Raw genomic sequence first — 24,561 nt, forward strand, 5'->3', positions numbered from 1 at the left:
GTATGGTACAGTATCTCTATATGCTTTGTCTTAGCATGGAAAACAGGATTAGATGCTAATGCCAAAGCAGTTGTATTGTCACACAAGAGTAAAGGTGGACTGGTAACAGAAACATGTAACTCAGATAGTAAATCCACAAGCCACCACTACACCATTTTTTCCGATTCGAAACGGTTATTGAGCGTTACGAATCGGGGTTGTAACTGTTCAAGACCGTTACGAAAAGGGGTGCTACAATTTTTTTGTAACGGCCCAGCAGCCGTTACGATTTTTTTTTGTAACGGCGCTTGTAACAGCGAAGAGCCGTTACTACGTGGCACTGTCGTAACATGATAGAGACGTTACGAATTTATTTAGTAACAGAACGTTGTAACAAGCTGAAGCCTTTACGAATTTTTTACAACAGTAAAAAAATTACTGCCGGTCAACCTTGACCTGGTCAAAATCAGTCAGCAATGACCAATTTTGACCAGGTCAAGGTTGACCGGCAGCTCATTCTCGGTCGGAATACGCCGGAATTCAAAATAACCACCTGCATACACCTTTCATTTCTCCTTCACAATCAACATTATTTTTTTCAATCAAATTCATGTTCATTCAATCAATTCTAATCACATTCAAATGGATTCATACAAAGGATTCATACAAAATAGAACTTAAATTATTCTAAGTATCAAATAGTAGGGGAATTCATACAAATTCCCATAAGTATCAGTTCATAGAAATTCCTATGTTCACAAATTTATATAACTTAGACTGTACATAGAAACTTATTGCAAATTTTCTATGTTCACAGCTAGAGCTGATAAACCAACTTGAAGCTGCAAATTTTAAGACTTCAAGTTCGAAATCCATGCATAAAGTTATAGATGAAAAGTATCTGCTAAGTTTAAACTTCCTAAGCATATATACCAACCTATGTTAAAAGCAGAAAAAACTTCAAAAAAAATATAAATTGGGGAGAAGAACAATGAGAAATACTTACTGTGGTTTTGTAATAAGAACAAACCCATGATTTAGTCATCAAGAGCTTCAACTGAAAATGCAACCACTGATCCAGGCCATCATTGCAATTGGTCTTGAAACAAACCAAAGTCCATAAGCTCTCTCGCACGCGCAACAAACAAAAGTCCCGTAAGAAACATGGAATCTAGAAATATACAAGTTAAGTACTTGCCCGGTATTCTAGCAGGTACACAAGTTGATGCCAATCCAGTTGTAGTTCACTTCCCACCATCATAATACCTCGCAAGTATAAATTAAAGGTCAGAAACCACGTCTCTTAAAATTTATAGTACAAATATAACCAAGTGAAGTACTTACCAGGGATTGATATTTCTCCGGCTGGCTACTGCTGCTTCAGCTGACCTTGCGAGAAATCCCCTGTGCATTCACATATAACAGAACAAAATCCACCCACACATATACAAATAAATGATGAACTGAAAGTGCATATCCATTCATAAGCCGGTTTGTGTTCACATAATTCAGGAAAAAGTTACATCGGACAAAAAAAGTTATTCTTATGCACAACTGCATAAGAGTATGCGTATGAGTCATCATACATACAAAAGTGTGAACTGCAAAAAAAAAGGAAAATAAGCCTAAATACTTGTTATGCAGCACTGCAGAAGTTGCTTCAAGTAAATCTATTCTTATGCACAACTGCATAAGAGTATGCGTATTAGTCAGCATACATACAAAAGTGTGAACTGGAAAAAAAAAGGGGAAAATAAGCCTAAAAACTTGTTATGCACCACTGCATAAGAGCATACATAAAAAAGTTTGAACTGCATAAAAAGACCAAAAAGAACCATATGAGTTGAGGCAGATACTACGCGATGCTCAAAAAGGTTGACACATCAAAAAGAAAGAGATGGTGTGTCGTAACTTGAGAGGCACATCTTTGGATGAAGCACATATCCTCCAATTCCAACGTCTCTGAAGGTAGCTGCATACTTGTTGGCACTCACAGTTATTGCATCTGGCTTGGAAATAGTTTCGATATACACCTTGGCAAGATGTAAGGGTACATGATCTCCGTGAATTATTTCTCCTAAACCACCAGTACAGATGTTACCAGTTACAACCACTTGACCCTCTAAGTTCAGTAATGAACAACGCGGCATGCCATGTACTCCTGATGCAGCTGGTGAACTCGTCGCCGCTTGTGGAGATGATAGAGGTGAAGCAGAAACACCCTGTGGAGATGATAGAAGTGAAGCAAAAACACCCTGTGGAGATGGAGCTTTTGAGGTGCTGGCCAAGTTTGAGCCAACTAATGCTGGCATTGCAGATTGGATATCTTGAACTATGTGGCATAATTTGCCAAGTCCTTCGATTAGAACCCCCACCTTTCCACCTAGTTCTTCCACCATTTGAGTAACACCACCCTCCTTCTGTTTCAACTCATTGACCTTGTGACGCGCAGGAGCAGAAAGTTGGACTTGTGTACGAGATACAAGACCAAGAGAACGAGCCCGTCCTCTAGTATCCTTTCCAAAATCCGCAGCAAGTGCACAAAGTTCCTCTACTGGAAGACCTGCATCCAGTTTTTCTTTGATCTCTTCTTGCGCCTTCTTCAGCTTATCCTGTTGTGCCAAGCATAACAATCGAGAAAATTATAATATGTTTAACTAAAAAAAATGAGAAGACTTGAAATAACTGAAAAGTGAACTGACTCACAGCATATGGCTGGGCGCTAGGTAAGATTGAGCCATTCTCTTGTGTATGAGCTTTAAGCCACACATCCTCAGGACTGATCTACATCAGGATTCTCGGCCTCCTACATTTACAGAGATCGAGACAAGTTGTGAATATATCAGAGTTTGAGGCATTATTGAAATACAACAGAGATGGGGAAAAATTGTGAATGTAGAAGAGATCGAGAAAACTTACGTACCAATTCAGCTCTGACCAAACAATGAGGTTTGCGACCGGAACAATGTATGTAGCCATATTGTTGTCTTTTCCGCTTATGGTCAATTCTACTTTGTGCTGCCTTTTCTTCTTTTTCATTCTCACAAAATTTTATCCAATCCTCTTCTCTTACAGTTGGTGGAACATGTAGAATCCTTTCTTCATGAGTAGGGTGCAAATCATAATGATCGGTACGTAACTCAGTTTTAAATCTCCTCCATGGACCATCCATGGACTTCTGAACAATATCCTTCGATGTTTCAGGGATATTAAATTCGTCCTGTAAAGTCAGATCTCATTAATGGCTTACTGAGGATACAACCACTATAAAAGAAGTTAAAGGAGTGAACAATAACTGAGGATACAACCCTAATTAAGGTAATTTTTGTACCTTAAGGGTATTCCAAACATCATCCTTATGCTTCTGAGGCACAAGCTTCCTGTTTTTGTATGAAACAGGCACATGTGTACGAACTAATGAGCCCTTCCGGTGACCAGCTGTCGTGCAGTTCCTGGAAACTGGTTGTCCATACTCATTGACGACTACTGCTGCCATATCCTGGAAAAAAAAACAAACATCATGAAAGAAAATATTGCACAAGAGAACAAGCGAACAAGCGAATATCTATAAAAAAAACGACTACTGCTGCCAGATCACAGAACAAGCGAATAAAACAAATAACACCTCTCAAATAATAAGCGATCAAATAAAACAAAACAAAAGCAAAACAAGAGCAAAACAAAGGAAGTCGTTCTTTTTATAGATATTGGTGAAGCGCAACACATTCCAAAGGTGGCATCAGTTTCATTTCAAATAGAACCAATTGAAAGAAACTTTTTGAAATTCTCATTGTCAGTGAGAACTGATTGATAAGCTGTAGGAACTTCAAATTTATCTACTGAACAAGTTAACCCCTGATGTGAGTGCAACACCACGGACCATCCCTCATCTGTAAGATCCTTCGAGTAGAACACTTGAGTCGCTTCAGATGCAAGGATAAACGGCTCATCGGACACTCTAACTTTGTTTTTCATCTTGGATAAGTTGACCTTTATAACCTTTGAAACTGCATCAACCTTACACGCATTCTTATCTCCAACACTAACCCAATCACAACAGAAAACAGTTTCTTCAAACTCCATGTAATTCAAGACGATAATCTCTTTAATAACTCCGTAATAAGTTATTTCTGCTTCCTCGGCGGACTTCGCTTTCAGTCTTGTAAAAACTTTCATTGATACGCCACTGTTTTGCGATATATTCTTAGCCTCACAACCTAGTGTGCTAAAAGTAAAGCCATTGACTTGGTATTTCCTGTAGGATCGTGCCTTGAAGAGGGGTCCATGCACGAGTCTCCAAAGTGTTGAATCAGTCTCTTTGGCTTCTATCAACTATAAAATTTCATGTTGGAGTTAGTATCACAACCAAAAACATAACAAGTTGGGATGAAAGATTTAAGATATCATGTTACCTCGTCGCGCAACCATACATGAAAACTCTTTGAGGTCTGCTGACCATTAGACGTGTTGCCGCTAACATAGAAATCATACTTCCTGCAACCACATAAAAATAATATCAAATAATGAAAACATCTTAATGCATCAATGAAACTGCTATCTCAAATAAAACCAAATACATAGACATTGATACTTCAAAGAACAAACAAATAGCATAACTCTAGCATACTACACAACAATTTAAAATTCACATTGAAGTAGGGGTGTAAATAATACCCGAAAATACTCGGCCTGCATGTACCCGCCCGAGTCCGCCCGTACCCGAAGTAGCCCAAAGCCTGTTATGGCCCGTCATGGGCCACCTGACCTGGCCTGGATTTGCAATTAATTATGATGCCCGGCCTGGTGCCCGACCTGAAAGCCTTCTATGTGCCTTTAATCATTTAATATCCTCTTAAAAGACTTAAAAGTTACCATTTTATAATTGTCAATTTTGTGTCAAAAAAAATATACAGTTGTTTTTACTTAGCCTTTTCAAAACATTAATGGTAATAAATTTTCTTATAGAAAGTTTATTGTACTCTAATTAATTATTTATTATAGGCTAAAATTAAAAGTTTGTCATTATAATTTAAATATAAAATAATACTTCCACTTACGGTATGCAATGTTAGAAAATGAAAGGATATTGTATTAAAAATAAATACATTTAATACCATTCATTTGAAAATTTAAACTTAAAAGAAAAAAAAATTCAAAATAGTGGCCTGTCCGGCCCGATCTGGCCTGCCCGTATAAAAAGCGGAATTTGAGCGGTCTTTGGGTAGCAAATTATCTACTTTTACCGGCCTGAATTTGTTTACGGGCTCACAAATATTAAGCCTGACCTGCCCGACCTGTCTTAGTTTTTGGGCCGGGCGGCCTGGCCTGCCTGAATTTACACCCATACATTGAAGCAGTAATGTTTACCTTCGCCAGTCATCTCTCTCAAAATACTTAGATAGGATCCAGCTGCGGCATTGTTCAAATTGTACTTGAGTTAAATTCATACTCTTTCCAGTACTTAGAGGCATCTCATCTGCAAACTCATAGTCATCATCTAAAAAAACCCGTCGAGTATGTTTATGAGTACCATCACCATCATCTGACATGCCATCCATAAAAAATAAGCTAGCTTCTCGCAACGAATACCCTCTCGCAATGCATCCCTCAATGTACCTTTTATTGCGCACCAACCCTTTAAAGCCTTTCATTAACCTACAAAGAATAGTAAAGTGTAGAAGCTGTCAAGGCCTTATCAAGCATGATTCTTATACTATGTTGTCAACTTCATAAAATTTCAGAAGAAAAAAACTTCAAATATAAACTTTCTTAATCAAAGTATCTTACACTCAGCACCTGACATTCCATATAACATTCTCAAATTCAATTTAATCTATAAAGCAAGGGTTTGTACCCTCCATATCAGCACTAGCATAACACACATAGTAAGATGTTAAAAGACACAACCTTTCAATAATGAGAACTAACAGTTCCACTCCTTTTTATGGTTACCATTGGATTTTTATACTACTGTGTTAGTCCAATCATGCATTTAACAACTGAGTTCCACTAAATAATTACAACACTAGCAATTTCTAATAAGGACATTACGGATTCGCAAATAGTATATTCACGAAATAAAGTCATCCTCTAGCATAAAATAAATTAATCATGACAGCACAATAAACAAAATTGCTAAACAGGGGAAATAGTCAAATGGGAAATTTACCTCTCAAAGGGGTACATCCACCTAAATATGACCGGACCGCAGATTAAAGTTTCATCTGCCAGAAGAATCATCTGGTGGATACTAATGACAAAGAAGGATGGAGGAAAGTATTTTTCTAGAACACACATCGCCTCCACCAAACTAGCTTTAGCTTGTAAAAGATGCTCTCTGTTAATAACCTTCGCACATAAGATATTGAAAAATAAACTAATCCGGAGAAGAGCAACTCGCAGATCTTTAGGAAATGAAGTTGCAGTATGAACAAGCAGTGGAAACAAAGACTGCATCGTAACATGGTAATCATGAGACTTTAAATTCTTCAACTCCGGTGGATTTATACCAACGTTGTTGCGAAGATTGGAACAGAAATTTGAAGGCACCCTTAAATTCTTCAAAACTGTACAGAAAGCAACTTTTTCATCCTTTGTTAAGGAAAAAGACCCATCTTCCATTGTTGTCTTGCCCGTGTTGTCATCCTCTTTCAACCATAACCGCTTTTTAATCCCAATAGCTTCCATATCTTTACGTGCATTAAGACCATCTTTTGACTTGCTATTTCCAAATACAGTATTAACAATGTGCTCAGTTATATTCTTCTCGGTATGCATCACATTTGTACAGTGACGAACTGTGTTCACTCCCCAATACGGCAAATCATAAAGAATAGACCTTCGAGAAAATAAAGAGTGATCGGAAATTTCTTCATCAGCATACCCTTCAGTCCCTGTTTTACGTTTCTTTGATGGTGGTTTTCCTTTACCCTGTTTGCTTTTCAAATTAGCTACCATCTCTTGAACTTGCAATCCTGTTAGTGTCCATGGAGATTTACCATGCTCAACTCCTCCACTGAAGTTTGTTTTATAATCTCTAAACTTGTGTTTCGTTGGCAGCCATCTTCGATGTCCCATATAACACAACTTCTTACTATATGGCAGCCACTCAGCATCTGTTTCTTCTCCATAACTTGGACAAGAAAAATACCCATGAGTTGCACATCCAGAAAGTCCCTAATGCTGGAAAATCATGAATTGCCCATAACAACCTAGCTCTCATCAGAAATTCAGAACCGATGAAGCTGTCGAAAGTCATAACACCATCATTCCATAAGTCTTTCAACTCTTCAATCAATGGTTGTAAGTAAACATCGATATCTTTACCTGGTGCTCTCGGGCCTGATATCAACAAACATAACATAGAAAACTCCCTCTTCATACACATCGAAGTAGGAAGATTATACGGACAGAGAATTACCGGCCAACAGCTATAATTGAGACCAAAGCATCCATTGGGGTTGAAGCCGTCAGTTGCTATACCAAGAGTAACAATCCGTGCTTCCTTAGCAAACTCTGGACAAAAACTATCCGCACAACGCCAAGCTGAAGAATCAACGGGATGACGCATTACATTGATATCATTCTGTGCTCTAAAATGCCAAAGCATCGCCTCTGCTATCCATGGTATACTATAAAATCTTTTCAGCCTTGCAATTCTTGGAAAGTGTATCAACGTCTTCTGCGTAACTTGAGTAATTCTCTCATCATTGAAAACTCTTATATACCGCGGTTATTGACATACAGGGCACTTCAGCAATGAACTCTTATCCTTCCAATAGAGTATACAATCATTCACGCAAGCATCGTAGGTTACATAATCCATCCCCAACTCTTGAATTATCTTCTTGACATCTGGAAACTTACTTGGCAGGGTGTTTTCTTCGGGAAGCAACTCTTTTATCAATTCTAACATTGCAGTCATACCATTATCTGAAATCGCATACTGAGTCTTTATGTTGTTCACCATTATCGCTACATACAACGCTGACTTTCCTTTAGGACACGAAGGATACAATGGTACTCTTGCTCGCTCGGCCGCTGATAACTTTTTCTTACAACACCCTTTGGTCCCAACATTCTCATCCACATCCACATTTGTTGTAACATTCTCATCCACATCCACACCTGCTGTAACATTCTCATCCACATCAACTCCTTCTGTGACATTCACATCCATATCCATAGCAGATGTAACATTCCCATCCACATCCACATCTACTGTAACATTCCCATCCATACCTGATGTAGTCTTATCCCTATGTCTTGACCGTTCTTCTACTGAACTTTCACCATGATGACGCCATGTTGTATACGTCAAACAAATACCATATTTGAGCAAATGCAATGATATCTCACTAAGTGATACTGAACCTTTACCATTCATACAATTTCGACAAGGACATGAAAATAAAACCCTCCCACCACCATTATTCTTGGAAAACTGTATAAATGACTTCACACCTTGTATGTATTCACCAGACTTACGGTCACACTTCATCCATTTCTTGTTCTCATCAGATGACATATTACCCTTCAAAATAGACTTTATAGGATCAAACCAAGTACTTAGTCCTAGTGGTGGGTTTGCCGAAGCCCTCATGAAAACGAAAGAAACATCCTCTCAACGAGGAGAGGATGAGCTACAAGTATTTCATAGAAAACATATTACAAAGAAAACAGAGTTCATACATATGGTATGCAAGTTTTGTAACATTGTCTCAATTAACTGACTCACATCATATTTTTTTTAAAGTAAAAAATTAATTCATACTAATTGAAACCCTAAAACTAAAATTAAAAAAATCAATTCATACTAATTGAAAACCTAAAAATAAAAGTAAAAAAAATCAATTCATACTAATTGAAATTAAGCAAATCAATTCTTATACCTTCAACTTTAGCTCTTTGGAGTTTTTCAAAGTTCTTCAGTCTTTCAAACCCTAACATGAAATCAGAATATCAGTTAGTATATATCCTTCAAATCCTAAAACTTGATTTAACAGATGATAAAACAAATACCTTCAAAGTTCTTAAGCTCCCCATAGATAAAACCCTGAAATAAGAGAAAGAAATCGTATCAGATTTATATCAGATAAAGATAAACCTAAAACGAAATCAGAAATAGAAATCACAATAGATTTATCAGATGGAAAAACCCTAAAATTAAAAACCCCAATGAAAAAAAAAAGACGATGATTGAATGAATAAAAAAAAACAAAAAAACTTACGATTGAAATAACAGATCGAGAAATTTGAATACTAACTGATTTGAAACTTACGATTGAAATAACAGATCGAAAAATGTCTTTGATAAATTTCTGGTATCTTCTGCGGAGGCAACGAGATGAGAAACGAAGAGAGAAAGAGAAAGTGAAAAAATGAAATGAGTGTACTCGATGAAACCCTTATCTCTTCACGAGCTTATCTCTTCAGGGGAGGAATAATACGCTAGCTTAGTGAACTTGGGTGGAAAAAGGGGGCACACGGATGAATGGCACACGCGCAATAATATCTGTTACCGGCTCTAGTGTCACCAAGCGTGTGACTGACACACGTAAAAAATTAGCATGTTACTATTCGTAACAGTTTCCCCCTATTACGAATCTGGAAAAAATTTCATAACGGCTCCTCCCTATTACGTCTAGGTTGTAACGGCCATTTGTAACATAAAAGTTTGTAACGGCTACTGGGCCGTTACAAAATTTAGTTGCAACTCGGGGAAAATGGTGTAGTGCACTTTAGTTCAGTTGAAGCAACAGACAAACACTTATATTCTGCCTCATCAGAAGACTTAGAAACAATAGGATATTTCTTAGAAGAACAAGAAATCAAATTAGAACCCAAAAATACTGCATAACCTGAAGTGGATCTCCTTGTATCTGGACATCCTGCTCAATCTGAATCAGTATATGAAGTTAAGGTTGTCAGACTGCTCTTCTTCAAAGTAATACCAACACCAAGTGTGCCTTTCAAATACCTCAAAATTCTCTTTACTAGCTGAAGATGAACATCTGTAGGTTTAGGCATAAACTGGGACACATGATTCACAGAAAAACAGATGTCTGGTCTAGTAACTGTTAAGTACTGCAAACTTCCTACAACAGTTCTATACTCACTAATATTGTCTAAGACTGCCATCATGTAAAGGAACCCTTGGACCTTTGACTACTGGTGTGTCACATGGCTTGCAATCCAACATATTAGTTTTAGACAATAACTCCAACGTATACTTTTTCTGAGTTAAAACAAGAGAATCATTATTTCTAATAGCTTCAATTCCAAGAAAATAACCCAGACTGCCAAGTTCCTTCATTGCAAATTCTTGTTTAAGAGAAGTTATCAAAGTATCAATCATCATAACACAACTCCCAGTCAATAAAATATCATCCACATAGAGCAACAAAACAAGCATTCCATACTGAGAATGAAGAACAAACATAGAATTATCTGAAACAGATTTCTTGAAACCATAATCAACCAAAAAAGTACTACATCTATGAAACCAAGCTCTTGGAGCTTGTTTCAACCCATATAAACTCTTTTTCAGATGGCAAACAAAATCTGAGGGATAATCAGGAATTATGAACCCTTGTGGCTGCGACATATATACATCTTCATCTAAGAAGACATGTAAGAAGGCATTACTCACATCCAACTGCCTGATTTGCCAATTATAAGTAATAGCCATACACAGATAACTCTCACTGTTGTGCACTTTACAACTGGACTAAAAGTTTCATTAAAGCCAATACAATCCTGGTGATTGTAGCCTTTTGCTACTAATCTAGACTTAAATCTATCAATAGACCCATCTGGTTTCCTTTTAATCTTATAAACCCACTTGGACCCTAAAATATTCATATGTGATTCTGTAGCTACATACTACCATGTATTCAAGGCTATATATTCTTCTTTCATAGAGACAAACCATTTAGGATTCTGCATTGCTTGCTTAAAGGTCTTTGGCTCAGTTTCTGTGGTTAATAAATTTGTATATGCAGAAGGAAGAGGATGTTTTATAGACACATGAGCAACATGATCTGGAAAGTGTTTTGGTTTTGAAATCCCTGTTTGTGCTCTTGTAACCATTGAATGAGAAGGAGATGGAGCAGAAATATCAGTAGACAAGGATGAAGAGTTATCAGGTGACAAAGAATTTATAGCAGCTGGCACAGATGATGATGAAATAGGACAAGAAAAGTAAAACTGAGTTTCATCAAAAACAACATTCCTAAAAATATGTAGCTTTTTAGTTACAGGGTTATAACATCTATAACCCTTATGAAGAGAACTGTAACCCAAAAAGACACATTTTGCAGACTTGGGTGAAAGTTTATCAACTCTAGTATGAGTTAAAAGAGGATAACAAATTGAACCAAAATTTTGAGAAAAGAATAATTAGGTACATAACCAAACAAGACCTCAAAAGGAGATTTGTAATTCAGAATTCTACTAGGTGTTATATTAATCAAGTAAGTGGCAGTTAAGAAAGCATCATACCACATTTCTTTAGGACAAAAAGAATTAAATAAGAGTGTATTGCCTATCTCAGTAATGTGCCTATGCTTTCTTTCAGCTAGGCCATTCTGCTCTTGGGTTTTTGGAAAAGAGATTCTAGTAAGAATGCCACATTTATCTAGAAAAACCTTAAAAGGCCCTTTAACAAGCTCAGCAGCACCATCAACTTGAAAAGAAAGAATTTTTGTGGAAAACTGATTTTCAGTATGACTTTTAAAATGAGTAAAAAATTGTATAGCATCAGATTTCAGTTCCATTGGATAAATCCAATGAAACCTACTATAATCATCTATGAATAGAATATAGTACTTATACCCATTTAGAGAAGGAACAGTAGGCCCCCATATATCACAGTGGATAAGTGACAGTGGTTGAGTTGCATGAGAGTTAGACAACTGAAAAGGTAATTTCTTGCTTTTAGCAAGTTGACAAAGATGACACAGCGATGTAGAATGAGGAGTTGTTAAAACAATTTGTTTGAAGGAATGAAGTTTTTGAATGATATGACTAGAGGGGTGACCTATTCTATCATGCCACGCTTGAGAGGGAGCAGACACAGTTGTTGACAAAACAAAATATTTATAAGTATTCATAACATATTATTTCTCGCAAGAAAGATAATGAGAGGCAAGTATGAAAATCAGTAAACAAGAGGCATTATCTTTCTCGCCAGCAAAATACTAAAAGAGAAAATTAATTCCAAAGTTGGTTGAAGAATATTATTCGCAAGAAATAATAAAGATGAAACAATTAAAGAAGATAGAACTAGATAAGAAGCTCATGCTTCAGTATTAATTCCAGTAGAAGGAGATAATGGACGCTCTTCGCCAATGTTCTCATTATCGCCAACCTCTTCTTCATTTCGATTCTGATCTTCACCAACAATAATTCCTTTGAGAGGGACTTCTTTTTCGCCTCCACCTTGATTATCGCCAGCAATTACTTCTTTATAAGAGATTTCTTTTTCTTTTTCATTTTGATTAGCACCAACAGTTGCTTCCTTAGAAGGGATCTCTTCTCTATCTTCCGAAAGACTATTCTCTCCACCACTTTCATAATCATAATCACTGTCAGCAGGACGAGGAATTTCATCATCATCTACTTCCAAAGGTTCGATTGATATAGGAGGAAGAGATTTGGACAATAAAATATCATTTACAAGGACTTCAGCTCGAAGATGAACTTGACGAAGAAGTGCTCTCTGATGATTCCTATCTTGAATATCCTTAAAGTAAGCAAGATAATCAAGTCTTCTTTCTGCTCGGTCGTGAGAACCAGTAAGGACAGAGACGAGTAGTGCATTTTCTTTGCGAATTTTGGCATATTTAGCCTCCAAAACAGAAATGGAGGAATGAAGATTTTTCTCAGACTCTGCGAAAAGTAGAATACAAAATTTCAGTAAGATGAAGAACAAAGAAAAGATAGTTAAGGCAGTCAAACTATTATGACTACCTTCCTTTTGCGAAATAAGATGTTGAATCAAGGTCAGGCAACTATTCTCCCAACGGTCCATCGCATCATCAAATTTATCTCAACTAAACCTCTAAGTCGAGACTGAAGATTTTTCTCTTTAGAAATAAGAAAGGCATTTTTCTTCGCGAGAGAAGAATAAGATTCTTCTAATTTGGAATATTGTTCTTTAAGTTGATTCGCCCTTACACTTAAAGCTATTCTACCTTGAATGAGTGTATCTCTTTCAACGATAGATGACTCTGGTACTTCTTTAAGTTCATTTCTCAAAGAGCGAAGAGATTGTTCTGGGTCATCACATACTTTCTGAAGGATGCTAAGTTGTTTCGAAGATATCGCCATCTTATTTAAACAAATTCGCTTCTCTTGAGATAGAGTTTTATTCTCATCTGATAAAGATTCCATCCCTAGATTAGCTTTAGTTAAATAATAAGAGAGGCGAGATATTTCATTACTTAATAAATCTTGCCTCCGAACTAATTGGGTATTTTCATTGGTAAGATTATTTATATGATCAACAGAGTATGAATAGATGTTATCTAATTGGTTATATTGATCCATCAAAATCTCTTTATCAACACGGGATTCTTCAACAGCAGATTCAAATTGATATCTCTACATTATTCGTTTCTGGTTTAAGGCTTAACATTCGAAAGAGGGATTTCAAGGATAATTAAATATGGAAAGGATAAAATCATTAGAAAGGCAAATTGAAGACACAAATAAGGAAATCATACCTCTCGGTTCATCATTCTTCTTGAGAAGATTGTCGCGATCCAGCGAAACATTCTGGAGCTTTTGATTTTCGAGACGAAGAACATTACAATCTTTTTCCAAAGCTGTTTGCGAAGCAGCTCTGTCAGAGCCAAAATACTTACTTAGAATTTCGCAAATACCAGACTTGACAGGATCAATGGGAGACTTCTTGCCATCATCCAGGACCTCAGACAAAACTTTGAAAGCGATATCTATTCCTTCCACGGTTTCTTTTGAAAAAGGAAGAGGCTCAGTTAGAGAACTGGCAATGATAGAAGGTTGAGAAACATTATCAGTAGGAGGAGAAGAAGTTTCATTCACAGAGGGATTAATAAGGGGGGTTTCAATCATTGAAAGGTCAGTTGAATAAATGCAATTTGAGGCAGCCTTTTCGCGAATTGGAGATAATGGTTTAACTTGCGAAGATGTCGCAGGATATTTAGAAGAGATAAGTAAGTGGAATGGAACAGAGGTTTCAACGATTTTAAGGTGGAGAGGTTTTTTGGCATACTTATCACCCTGCGAATTACAATCCATATAAGAAACAAAGGAAACAATATTTTTATTAGAAAAAGAATAATGTTTCTTACTACCTTCTGATTCGCAGACTTTCTTTTGCTTACAACAATCTTATGCTGCGATCTGGGAATATTAGGGTTCTGAACCGTAAATTTGGTGTTAGAGACATTTTTGCTGAAATAACAACAGTATGGGAATCACATAAGCAACATCATCAAATAAAGCAGTAAGCAAGATCAATTTCAGCAAAACCCAAAAGAAAAAAAAAACTAACCTCGATGAATCCATGGAAAGAACCAACAGAAAGATTAATTCGTAAAAATTAAAAAGGAAGAAAGTTACGAACATTGCAGATCTACAGAGGAACAATATGGAGATGAAGAAGAAATTAAAAAGATTAAAAGAAGAAAAAGTTGCAATGGCAGAATTTATGGAAGAACAATAGAGTTGCAGAGATGAGAGAGTAAAAAGAGAAGAGAAAGTAAAAAGAAAATAGAAAGAAGAGTAAGAAGAATATATAAAGAAGATTTTTTTTACTTGAAGAAATAAACACCATTAATGTGAAAAGACGTGAGCGTTACAGAAGACGTGTCAATAAATAGATGGAAGAAAGGATACATGTGATAAATGCAGAATATGAAGAGATGGACAGCTGCGGGATTTCTCACATCATTCTCTACTTCGCAGAGAAGATATGAGAAGAGGCAATATGTAGGATCAGAATCTCGCAGCAATAATGCCTTAGCGAAATTAATAACAACACAACACAGCAGTGTCGCAGAACAACTTCAGAAACGAAATAATAAAAGACGTCAACTAAATCATGAGAAAAATGTGATGGTCCTGCGAAAATTAGAGAGTTTGCGAGATTAACATTTGTAAGGTTGCGAGAATGTCGCAAGTCATATCCGAAAATAAAGGACAGATTAGCTGTCATCCACTATATAATTCCCTATAAATAGACGCTCATTTGTAAAGAAAAAGAGAGAGATCTTTTCTAAGTGAGAAGCAAGTAAATAGGAGAGAGAAAATCTAGAGCAGTGGTTATTCTTGATTCCTTTATATTTTCTTGTAAGATTGTTCAAAGATTCATCAATAAAATTAAGATTGTTAATCTGAAATGAGTTGAATGTTAGTGAAATCTTGTGAGGGGTGTAGTGTAAGATTTCCTGCAACTACATAATGAAAGTTGAAGATTGTTGTTGAGATTGTTCAAATCAAGAAAGTGATTAAACAAATCAGTGAACCAGTTAAAAGAAAAATGATTAGAGTCAATGAAGATGACAAAAGATTGGAGTGTAATATGATAACAAAAACAATGGTTAATGAATTCCATGAAAACATCAAAGGAAGGATACATAAACGAGATTTTGAAGGAAGGAAGGTTATGGCGGTAGAAAAGACATCACCCTTGAAAGATTGGGAAAAGCAAAAAATCACATTCATGGCGACAGAAATACCAAAAGAAAATTTGAACCACACATCTCCATTGGTTGTTACAGTACCTATTACGCGAAAAAAGAAGGGGACAACAACAAAATCCACGGAAGAATGGACATTGAACATAACTTTAGTCGATACAGGAAGTTCAGTGGATATAATATTTTATCATGCGTTTAGGGGAATGGGATTTAAAGATAAAGAAATGTCCAGTTGAAAATATCTTTTTCATGGATTTGGAAAATCCACAACAAAACCTAAAGGAGAAATAGTGGTACGAAATCCACTAGGAGATATCGAAACACACGTGACACTATGCGTGGTGGATATGGAATCGCCATATAATATGTTGCCAGGAAGACCATGGATACATGCGATAAAAGCTGTAGTATCAACGTTGCATCAATGTATTAAATTCCCCACACCAAATGGAATAGGTGAAATCAGAGGAGATGTTGATAATGCGAAATTATGTCATCAAATTGAAGTAAAGCATTATGAAGGACGAGCAAAAAAGAAACAATTTCGCAGAAAGTTGGCAAAAAAGAAATAAATGTTAACCTTTTGCAAGAATATAAAGACATTTTCGCAGGGAGCATGGATGAGATACCGGGAATAGATTCATCAATTGCATGTCACAAGCTGGATATTAACAAGAATGTGAGACCATTTAAACAAAGAATAAGAAAAATCGCAATACCCTACCATTCCCAAATAGAAGAAGAACTACAGAAAATGCTTGATGCAGGAATTATAAGAGAATCTAAATACCCAGAGTGGATAGAGAACATGGTCATTGTTCCAAAGAAAAACAAAGGAATAACGATTTGCATAGATTTCACTGATTTAAATAAAGCCTGCGCTAAAGATAGCTTTTCGTTACCAAATATTCCTCAAATGGTGGAATCAGCAGCGGGAAATGATAGGGTATCGTCTTTAGATGGGTACAAAGGATATAACCAGATCCCTCTCGCTGAAGAAGATCAAGAGCATACTGCTTTTTTCGCCCCTAGAGGTTTATATTTTTACACGAAAATGCCATTTGGTTTGTGAAATGCGGGAGCAACATACCAAAGAATGGTAGAGAAGGTGTTCGCGAAATGGATACACAAAACATTAGAAGTATATGTGGACGACATGTTAGTAAAGAGTAAAGAAGCCAAAGACTATGTACAGTACCTGAGGGAGATTTCTGAACAAATGCGGCAGTATGACAGTAAACTGAATCCTGAGAAGTGTACCATTGGAGTTGCATCGGGAAAATTTTTAGGCTACATTGTATCAAAGGAAGGAATACAGGTTGATCCATAAAAAGTGCAAGCAGTTCGTGACATGCCAACACCAGCAACAATAAAAGATGTACAGAAGTTGAATGGACTTTTAGCTTCGCTAGGGAGATTCATTTCGCGATCATCAGACAAATGCAAGTATTTTTTCGATATACTCAAGAAGGGTGCGAAATTCAAATGGACTGATGAATGTGAAAAAGCTTTTCCAGGGATCAAAGAAAATCTTATGAATACATTTATTTTACAAAAAGAAGAATCAGGAGAAGAATTATTAATCTATATTGCGACGACGTCGCATGCATTAAGTGTCGTGTTATTGCGAATAGACGCAGGAGTGGAGAAACCCATCTATTACATTAGCAAAACTTTTAATACTCCCGAGAAGAATTACTCAAAGATTGAGAAGCTAATCTTAGCATTAGTTTATGCATCATTTAAGCTCCGCATATATTTTCAAGCACACAAAATAAAGGTATTAACAAAAGTACCAATTGAATCAGTGATGAAGAATTCAAAAATATCAGGAAGAGTGGAGAGATGGAATGCACAAGTAGGCCACTTTGATATTAAATATGAAATTTTGTCTTCACCAAAATCACAAGTTGTTGCAGATTTCTTGGCATAATTTCCTTTAGAAGAAGATGAAGCGGTAGAAGGAATAATGGATATATAAGAAGAACACGGAGATCCAAAAGATTTATTAACATAACCAAATAGATGGGAGATATTGGTAGATGGATCATCAAATGGAGAAGGAAATGGAGTTGGAATTGTTTTAATTTCGCCAGAAGGAGCGAAGATGGCTTTTTCATTCAGATTGGAATTCGCATCCACTAATAACGAAACGGAATATGAAGCTGTGATACATGCCTCAAAGTTCGCAATAGAAATGAAACTAGAAAATGCCAGGATTACTAGTGATTCGCAGCTAGTTATTCGCCAAATAAAGGGAGAGTACACTACAAATGAACCATCCTTGAAGAAATACAAGAAGCTCGTTGAAGAATTGTCCGTGAAAATCCCAAAAATAAAATGGAGGAACATTTCAAGGAAGGATAACAGACTCGCAGACGCTTTTGCTTTCATATCAAGCATGATGACAGATCCAACTGCGAGATGCATAAAAATACAGACACTTCTGTCACCATCAATCAATAAATAAGAAGAAGAAGTGAACGTGATGATAATAGACGGTGGAGAAGAAGAACAAACGAAGAATATCGCAGATTGGAGAACAAAACTTTATGCATATTTGGCGAAAGGAGAAACACCAAGAAATAGATTGGAAACACACAAGTTAAAAAGCCGAGCAACAAATTATGAATTAAGAGATGGGCTGTTATACCGAAAATCCTTTAATGGACCATCACTCAGATGTTTGACACGAGAAGAAGGAGAAAAGGTGCTAAAAATGTTACATAGTGGGGATGCTGACAATCATAGCGGGGGAAGATCTTTGGCACATAGAGCAAAAATGCAAGGCTATTACTGGCCATACATGCACGAAGATGCAAAACAAATATCAAGACGTTGCGAAGATTGTCAGCGGCATGGAAAGAAAATACACGCACCTGGAGCACCATTGTCATCTTCAACCAGTGTCTGGCCTTTTGGTAAGTGGGGCTTAGATATAGTGGGGCCATTTTTACCAGGACCTAGACAAAGAAAATACTTAATAGTCGCAACAGATTATTTCACAAAATGGACAGAAGTGTAGGCAGTACAGCATATTCGCGACAAAGATATCTTTACATTCATATTCGAAAATATCATTTGCAGATTCGGAATTCCTGCGCAGTTGGTATCTGATAATGGGAAACAGTTTGAAGGATAGAACATAGAAATGTTACTTAATGCATTCAAGATAAAATGTGGAAAGTCTACTCCTTTGTATCCACAAGCTAATGGGCAGGCAGAGGCAACAAACAAAATAATTGCAGATATATTAAAGAAGAAATTAGAAGGACATCATAGAGCATGGTGAGAAAAAGTACATAATTCAGTATGGGCTTATAATACAACTATAAGAAAAGCTACTGGAATGTCACCTTTTTGTTTAACATACGGAGTTGAAGCGGTGTTACCAACAGAAGTTGTTATTCCGACAACAAAGAGAGAAGCTTGGGAAAAAAATCTTAGTACGGGTTTGATCTTAACCAAACTTGATGAATTAGAAGAAAAAAGAGAAAGAGCTTTACAACGTATGGAGAATTATCAGCGAAGATTAGCCCGAGAATATAATAAACTTGTTAAAATACGCGAATTCCAACCAGGAGATTTAGTTCTGCGAGAGACACCAATATATCAGCGAGAAAATGGTGGAAAGTTAGCGAAAAAATGGGATGGACCTTACATCATTAAGGAGATAGTTGGAACGGGAGCTTATAAATTAATGGATCCAGAAGGTAGAGATGTTGGTCATAGACTTGACAGACCATGTAACAGATTTTACTTGAAAAGATATTATCCGTAAGAAGCTTTGAGAAGTTATAGATTCTGAAAGAATAGTTGCGAGATTATTCATATCAAAACAAGATCATGATATGCTAAACTTTCGCAGAGATAATCATAGAACAATGACATAAAAGAAATGGGAGAACCTTTATGGTGTACACCCTAGTTCGCGAATAAAATTTCGTAAGAGGAAAATGTAAGACCTAAAGTACGTCATATAAGGGGGTACATGTTGGATGGATCAAGGAAAGGCTACACCGCCACCGGAACCTGAGTCATGGAGATTTGGGATCAATAAAGCCCATCCGGGAGAGGCACCTTGGATTCTCAGCTTAAGCATATGACTTAGGTTGGGCGACTAAGGTAATAAGGACTCTCACAAGGAGTGTAGAATCTGATCAAGGCGCCGAGGTACATGGTTGAGTCAAGAGTGCCAGGGGCGTCTGGAGCGTACCTTGCCATTCTTGACAAGTCTTGGCTTATACTGCACTCGGCCCGAAGAAAATCCCACTTAGGGTGCAGTCTCGTAACCATAAACCCTATAGGTAAAAGGGATAAGAGGCTGCGAAAACAACTGGTTGTTGTTAAGACTGGATAGGAGGAGCTAACCTTGTATGTTAGAAGTACACCTCCTTGAAGGGGCAACCAAAAATAAACGACGTCAACTAAATCATGAGAAAAATGTGATGGTCCTGCGAAAATTAGAGGGTTTGCGAGAGTAACATTTGTAAGGTTGCGAGAATGTCGCAAGTCATATCCGAAAATAAAAGACAGATTAGCTGTCATCCACTATATAATTCCCTATAAATAGTCGCTCAGTTTTAAAGGAAAAGAGAGAGATCTTTTCTGAGTGAGAAGCAAGTAAATAGGAGAGAGAAAATCTAGAGCAATGGTTATTCTTGATTCCTTTATCTTTTCTTGTAAGATTGTTCAAAGGTTCATCAATAAAATTAAGATTATTAATCTAAAATGAGTTGAATGTTAGTGAAATCTTGTGAGGGGCGTAGTGTAAGATTTCCTGCAACTACAACCATTCAACACAGACATAACAGATCAGAATTGCTGACCCTTTCTCCTATTGCAGCTAGATTATCAGCAATAGTCTTGACATTGTGAAGATACACAAGAATAGTCATATTGCCCTTCTTGAGATTATGAAGCTGATTATTTAACAAATTTTTCCTTGCCATAAATTGACTCTGAAAATTCACTTCAAGAAAGGACCAAATTTCTCTAGCAGTTAGTAAGCCCAAAACATCACCAGAAATCGAATCAGTAAAAGTAGTCTTCATACAACTAGTAACAAAACAATCCATCTTCCTCCAACGAGTCCATTGAGAATTCAGTGACAAAACACCATTAACTTCAATTTGTTTTACTGGTTCTTGCACATCACCATTAATAAGACCAAACAAATCCGTCGAAATTAACACTGACTCCATTTGATCTTTCCAGAGTAAAAAATTATTTGGACCCAATTTAGTAGATACAAAATTGGAGATATTAGTAAAGGGAAAAAACGAATTCAGAAGAATTACCCAAATCTTGAGCAGCGGAACTCATTTTCTTTCTTCTTGTATAAACGATTGTTGAAGATGGCATTAACAAAGAATACCCTCAAATTTGAGAAGATATAGATCTTCAATCTTGAAAAGAAAATTTGATTTGAATCAGATAAAGATTGTTGTAAAAGAATATTGAATCAAAAAATTGTTGTAAAAGATGTTGAGATTCAAAAATTTGCATGTAAAATTTTTTAGGTTTTGATTATATGAAAAATCTGTCTCAGGATCGGTTTATCTGATACCATGAGATACAGGTAATGAATATTATTTAATAAGGTGAATATTACAAGAGAGATGATTAGCTTTAAATAGCCCAATCATTATAGTTGTAGTGTCGTTACAGGCACACAAACTATTCACACAAACACTACACAGGATAGGTCAAGCCAACACTTCTTGACTTGACATTTACAATATCTAATAATAATTCTCATTATGTGTTTAAGGATGATGATAAATTGAATTGCATATACAAATTGCTTCACTCTTGTAGTACTCATCTCAAAAGTTTTGCTTGACACCACTACTAATTAACGAGCAAATATGTAATCATTCTTAGAGACTTGAACTAGTATATGGATGGCCGTTACCGTTGCATCCGAAAGTAACACTACTAGGATGTATGTGCAATTATTTTCTGATTAATATGTTAAGTCTTTCCTCTTGTCAGGCCCTTGCAGCCTTACTGTAACAGAGAATAAAAGTTTGACGTTATCGAACATAAATAAATCTGGCGTCTTTAGGGGCGATTTCGGAAAAATTAGGGCGACTAATAGGACAAAAAAGATTAGAAAATGCTTATATGCCCCTTCATAATCGGTAATTTAGTATTGTTTTTATCAACCAATTATGACAGTGTTTTTTTTTTTTTGCTTTGTTTTTAAATAATTAAATTTGGGGCTACTACCATAATCGGTAGATAAATAATATCACGAGACTACCGATTAAAATCGGTAGATAATAAACGTCAGGAAACTACTGATTGTGAAAATAGAGAAATTCAAAATTCCATTGGTCTTTGAAAATTTTGAATTTGGGGCTACTACCACAATCGATAGATAACGAACATCACGAGACTATCGATTGTACAATCAATAGATAATAAACATCACGAAACACCATTGGCTTTTGAAAAATTTGAGCAAATTAAGAAATTCAAAATTCAATTGGTTTTTGAAAAATTTGAACTTGAGGCTACTACCACAATCGGTAGATAAATAACATCACGAGACGACCGATTGAATAATCGGTAGATAATAAACATCACGAAACAACCGATTGAGCAAATAGAGAAATTCAAAATTCCATTGGTTTTGAAAATTTTAAATTTGAGGCTACTACCACAATCAGTAGGTAACGAACATCGCGAGACTACCGATTGTACAACTTGTGCTAGTTATGGAAGCAACTTGTGCTAATTGCGTCCACTTCTGAAAGCAACTTGTGCTACTTACTTCCACTCTTCAGAAGGTAGGGATATTTTAAAAAATTAAATAAGGGTATATTTTAAGGGGCGAATTTTGAGGGGTATTTAAATGATGTTCCTTTAGTTTAGTTGTATTTTGTCTTTCGAAAGACAAAAATTAGTATATTTAAACTCAAAAAGAGATAAATACAGAGTATATACAAAAATTTGATTTTATTTCTTTTTGATAAGAAAAAAATAAGAAACTTAACTAGATACATTAAGAAAATCCACTGACCTCCTGTTTGAGAGTTAGACTCCTCATCAACTAGGCTAACCTCCTGACCGTTGAAATTCGATCCTTTGATCGATTTATTAATACGTAACTGGATGATGACGCCATATCTTTGATTGCCTACTAGTTTCAATGGGAAAGCAAAACTTCAATCACGCTATCTTCTATAAGTTGACAGTTTTTGCTGATGTTTCAGACCGGTGGACAATACGAATCATTCAAACAATTTTGGGTAATCCAACCGAGTTAATCACTTTGAATATAGTAGAAAATACACGCAACCTTTTGCTAATCACTTAATTGAAGCACAAAATTGGTTAAAAAGATCAAAATCAACCATTCCTGGGTGAAATGGACAGTTAGATTTTGATACTGTTTAAATGGACAAAAATGTAAAAATAGGCAGGACGTAATCAGTTTCATTGTGCCCATTTTCAAATATTTTTTCTTATTTTTAATTTACACAGGATGTATCCAGTTTCATCCTTGATATTTTTTAAATTTAAGATAGGATGAAATCAGTTTCATCCTTATTATTATTTTTTTTGACCATTTCACCCAAATTATTTTTTACTCGTCCATTTGAACCGTGATATTTGGACAAATGATCCATTTTCCGCAATCGAAGCTAGCTAGGGTATTCTTATTTATGTCACCCAAGTGGTTGGAATTTGTAAGCATCGACTATAATAATCTTTGTTAGAGGGAGAGCTGACAATCATATTTTATTCGCCAACTTGAGGCCGGGCTTAGTGTTAGAAAATGACTTCTTTCTTTCCCTAGAAAGAGAAATTCACTGTATCCTGTTTCTCTCGCTCACTTTCTTTTTCATTTGGCTTTCACTTTATCAGCGTAATCGGGTTTGGAATTGAGACAACAAGGGTGCCATGGAAAGGGATATTGAGTTGGAAGAAGGATGCGAAATCGTGCAGAGAGGAATTACAAAGGTGATAAATATTATCGAAGGCGTCCCTGATGAATCACCGATGGACGCGGAGTATTGGATGAATCTCTACACAACAGTTTACACTATGGGGCCACCTAGTCGTCGTGATTATTCTAAAGAGCTTTACGAAAGATACGAAGGCGTTTTTAACGATTACTTGCGATCAAAAGTTTTACCAGCTATTCAAGAAAAGGATGATGATATATCTATCTTGCAAGAATTTGTTAAGAGATGGGCTAATCATAAGGTTATGGTAACTAAGCTTGGCCGATTTTTCCATACTCTTGACCGTTTTTACATTCGTCGGAGCTCTCTTCCATCGTTAAAAGAAGTTGGGTTTGGTTGCTTTCTTGAAATCGCGTATGGGAAGATGAAAGTGAAAGTTAGAGATGTTGTTATTGCTTTAATTAATCAAGAACGCCAAGGAAATGAAATTAATGGGAGTTTGGTCAAGGATGTCTTAGAAATTTTTGTTAAAATTGGGAATGAGAATTATTCGGATTATTATGTTGATGATTTCGAAATTGCTTTTTTAACTGACACGGCCGGGTATTATACTCGGAAAGGTTTTATTGGGATTAGTGTAGCAGAATGTTTGAAAATGGAGAAGGAAATGGTTTCTTGCTATTTGCCCTCCGGTACAGTGGGGAAGTTGTTGAAAATTGTTCAAGGTCTTGGGAAGGAGATGACGCTCAGTGACGACAAATTAACCTGATGACCTGAAAGATTGAAGCGTGACTCATTGACCCACTTTGTTTCAAGATGTTACTTCTGAAGACCAAAGTTGTTAAGTCAACGTTGTTCTTTGATTAAACATGCCAGTCTTTTGTCTATTTCTGTTAATGGCTGTGCTAGACCCACCATGAAAAATTTTCCGTTATATCACCGACAGATAGAAGCCCCCTGGGACTCGGTGGAGAAAA

At 36.3% G+C, this 24,561-nt stretch overlaps 1 protein-coding gene across 1 annotated transcript; it reads left to right on the forward strand.

Annotated features, from left to right (window-relative positions):
- Positions 1 to 23,579: 23,579 nt before the first annotated feature.
- On the forward strand, positions 23,580 to 24,353 carry LOC113315889 (putative cullin-like protein 2). The gene has a single exon (XM_026564133.1). It carries the CDS (start codon positions 23,580 to 23,582, stop codon positions 24,351 to 24,353), a length of 774 nt encoding a protein of 257 aa, XP_026419918.1.
- The last annotated feature ends 208 nt before the right edge of the window (positions 24,354 to 24,561 follow it).

This window comes from Papaver somniferum, chromosome 10 (assembly GCF_003573695.1).
Source record: "Papaver somniferum cultivar HN1 chromosome 10, ASM357369v1, whole genome shotgun sequence".
NCBI lineage: Eukaryota > Viridiplantae > Streptophyta > Magnoliopsida > Ranunculales > Papaveraceae > Papaver > Papaver somniferum.

What these genes read in the sequence shown, in the direction of transcription:
- LOC113315889 (XM_026564133.1), top strand. Translation starts at nt 23,580, where the DNA reads ATGGAAAGGGATATTGAGTTGGAAGAAGGATGCGAAATCGTGCAGAGA.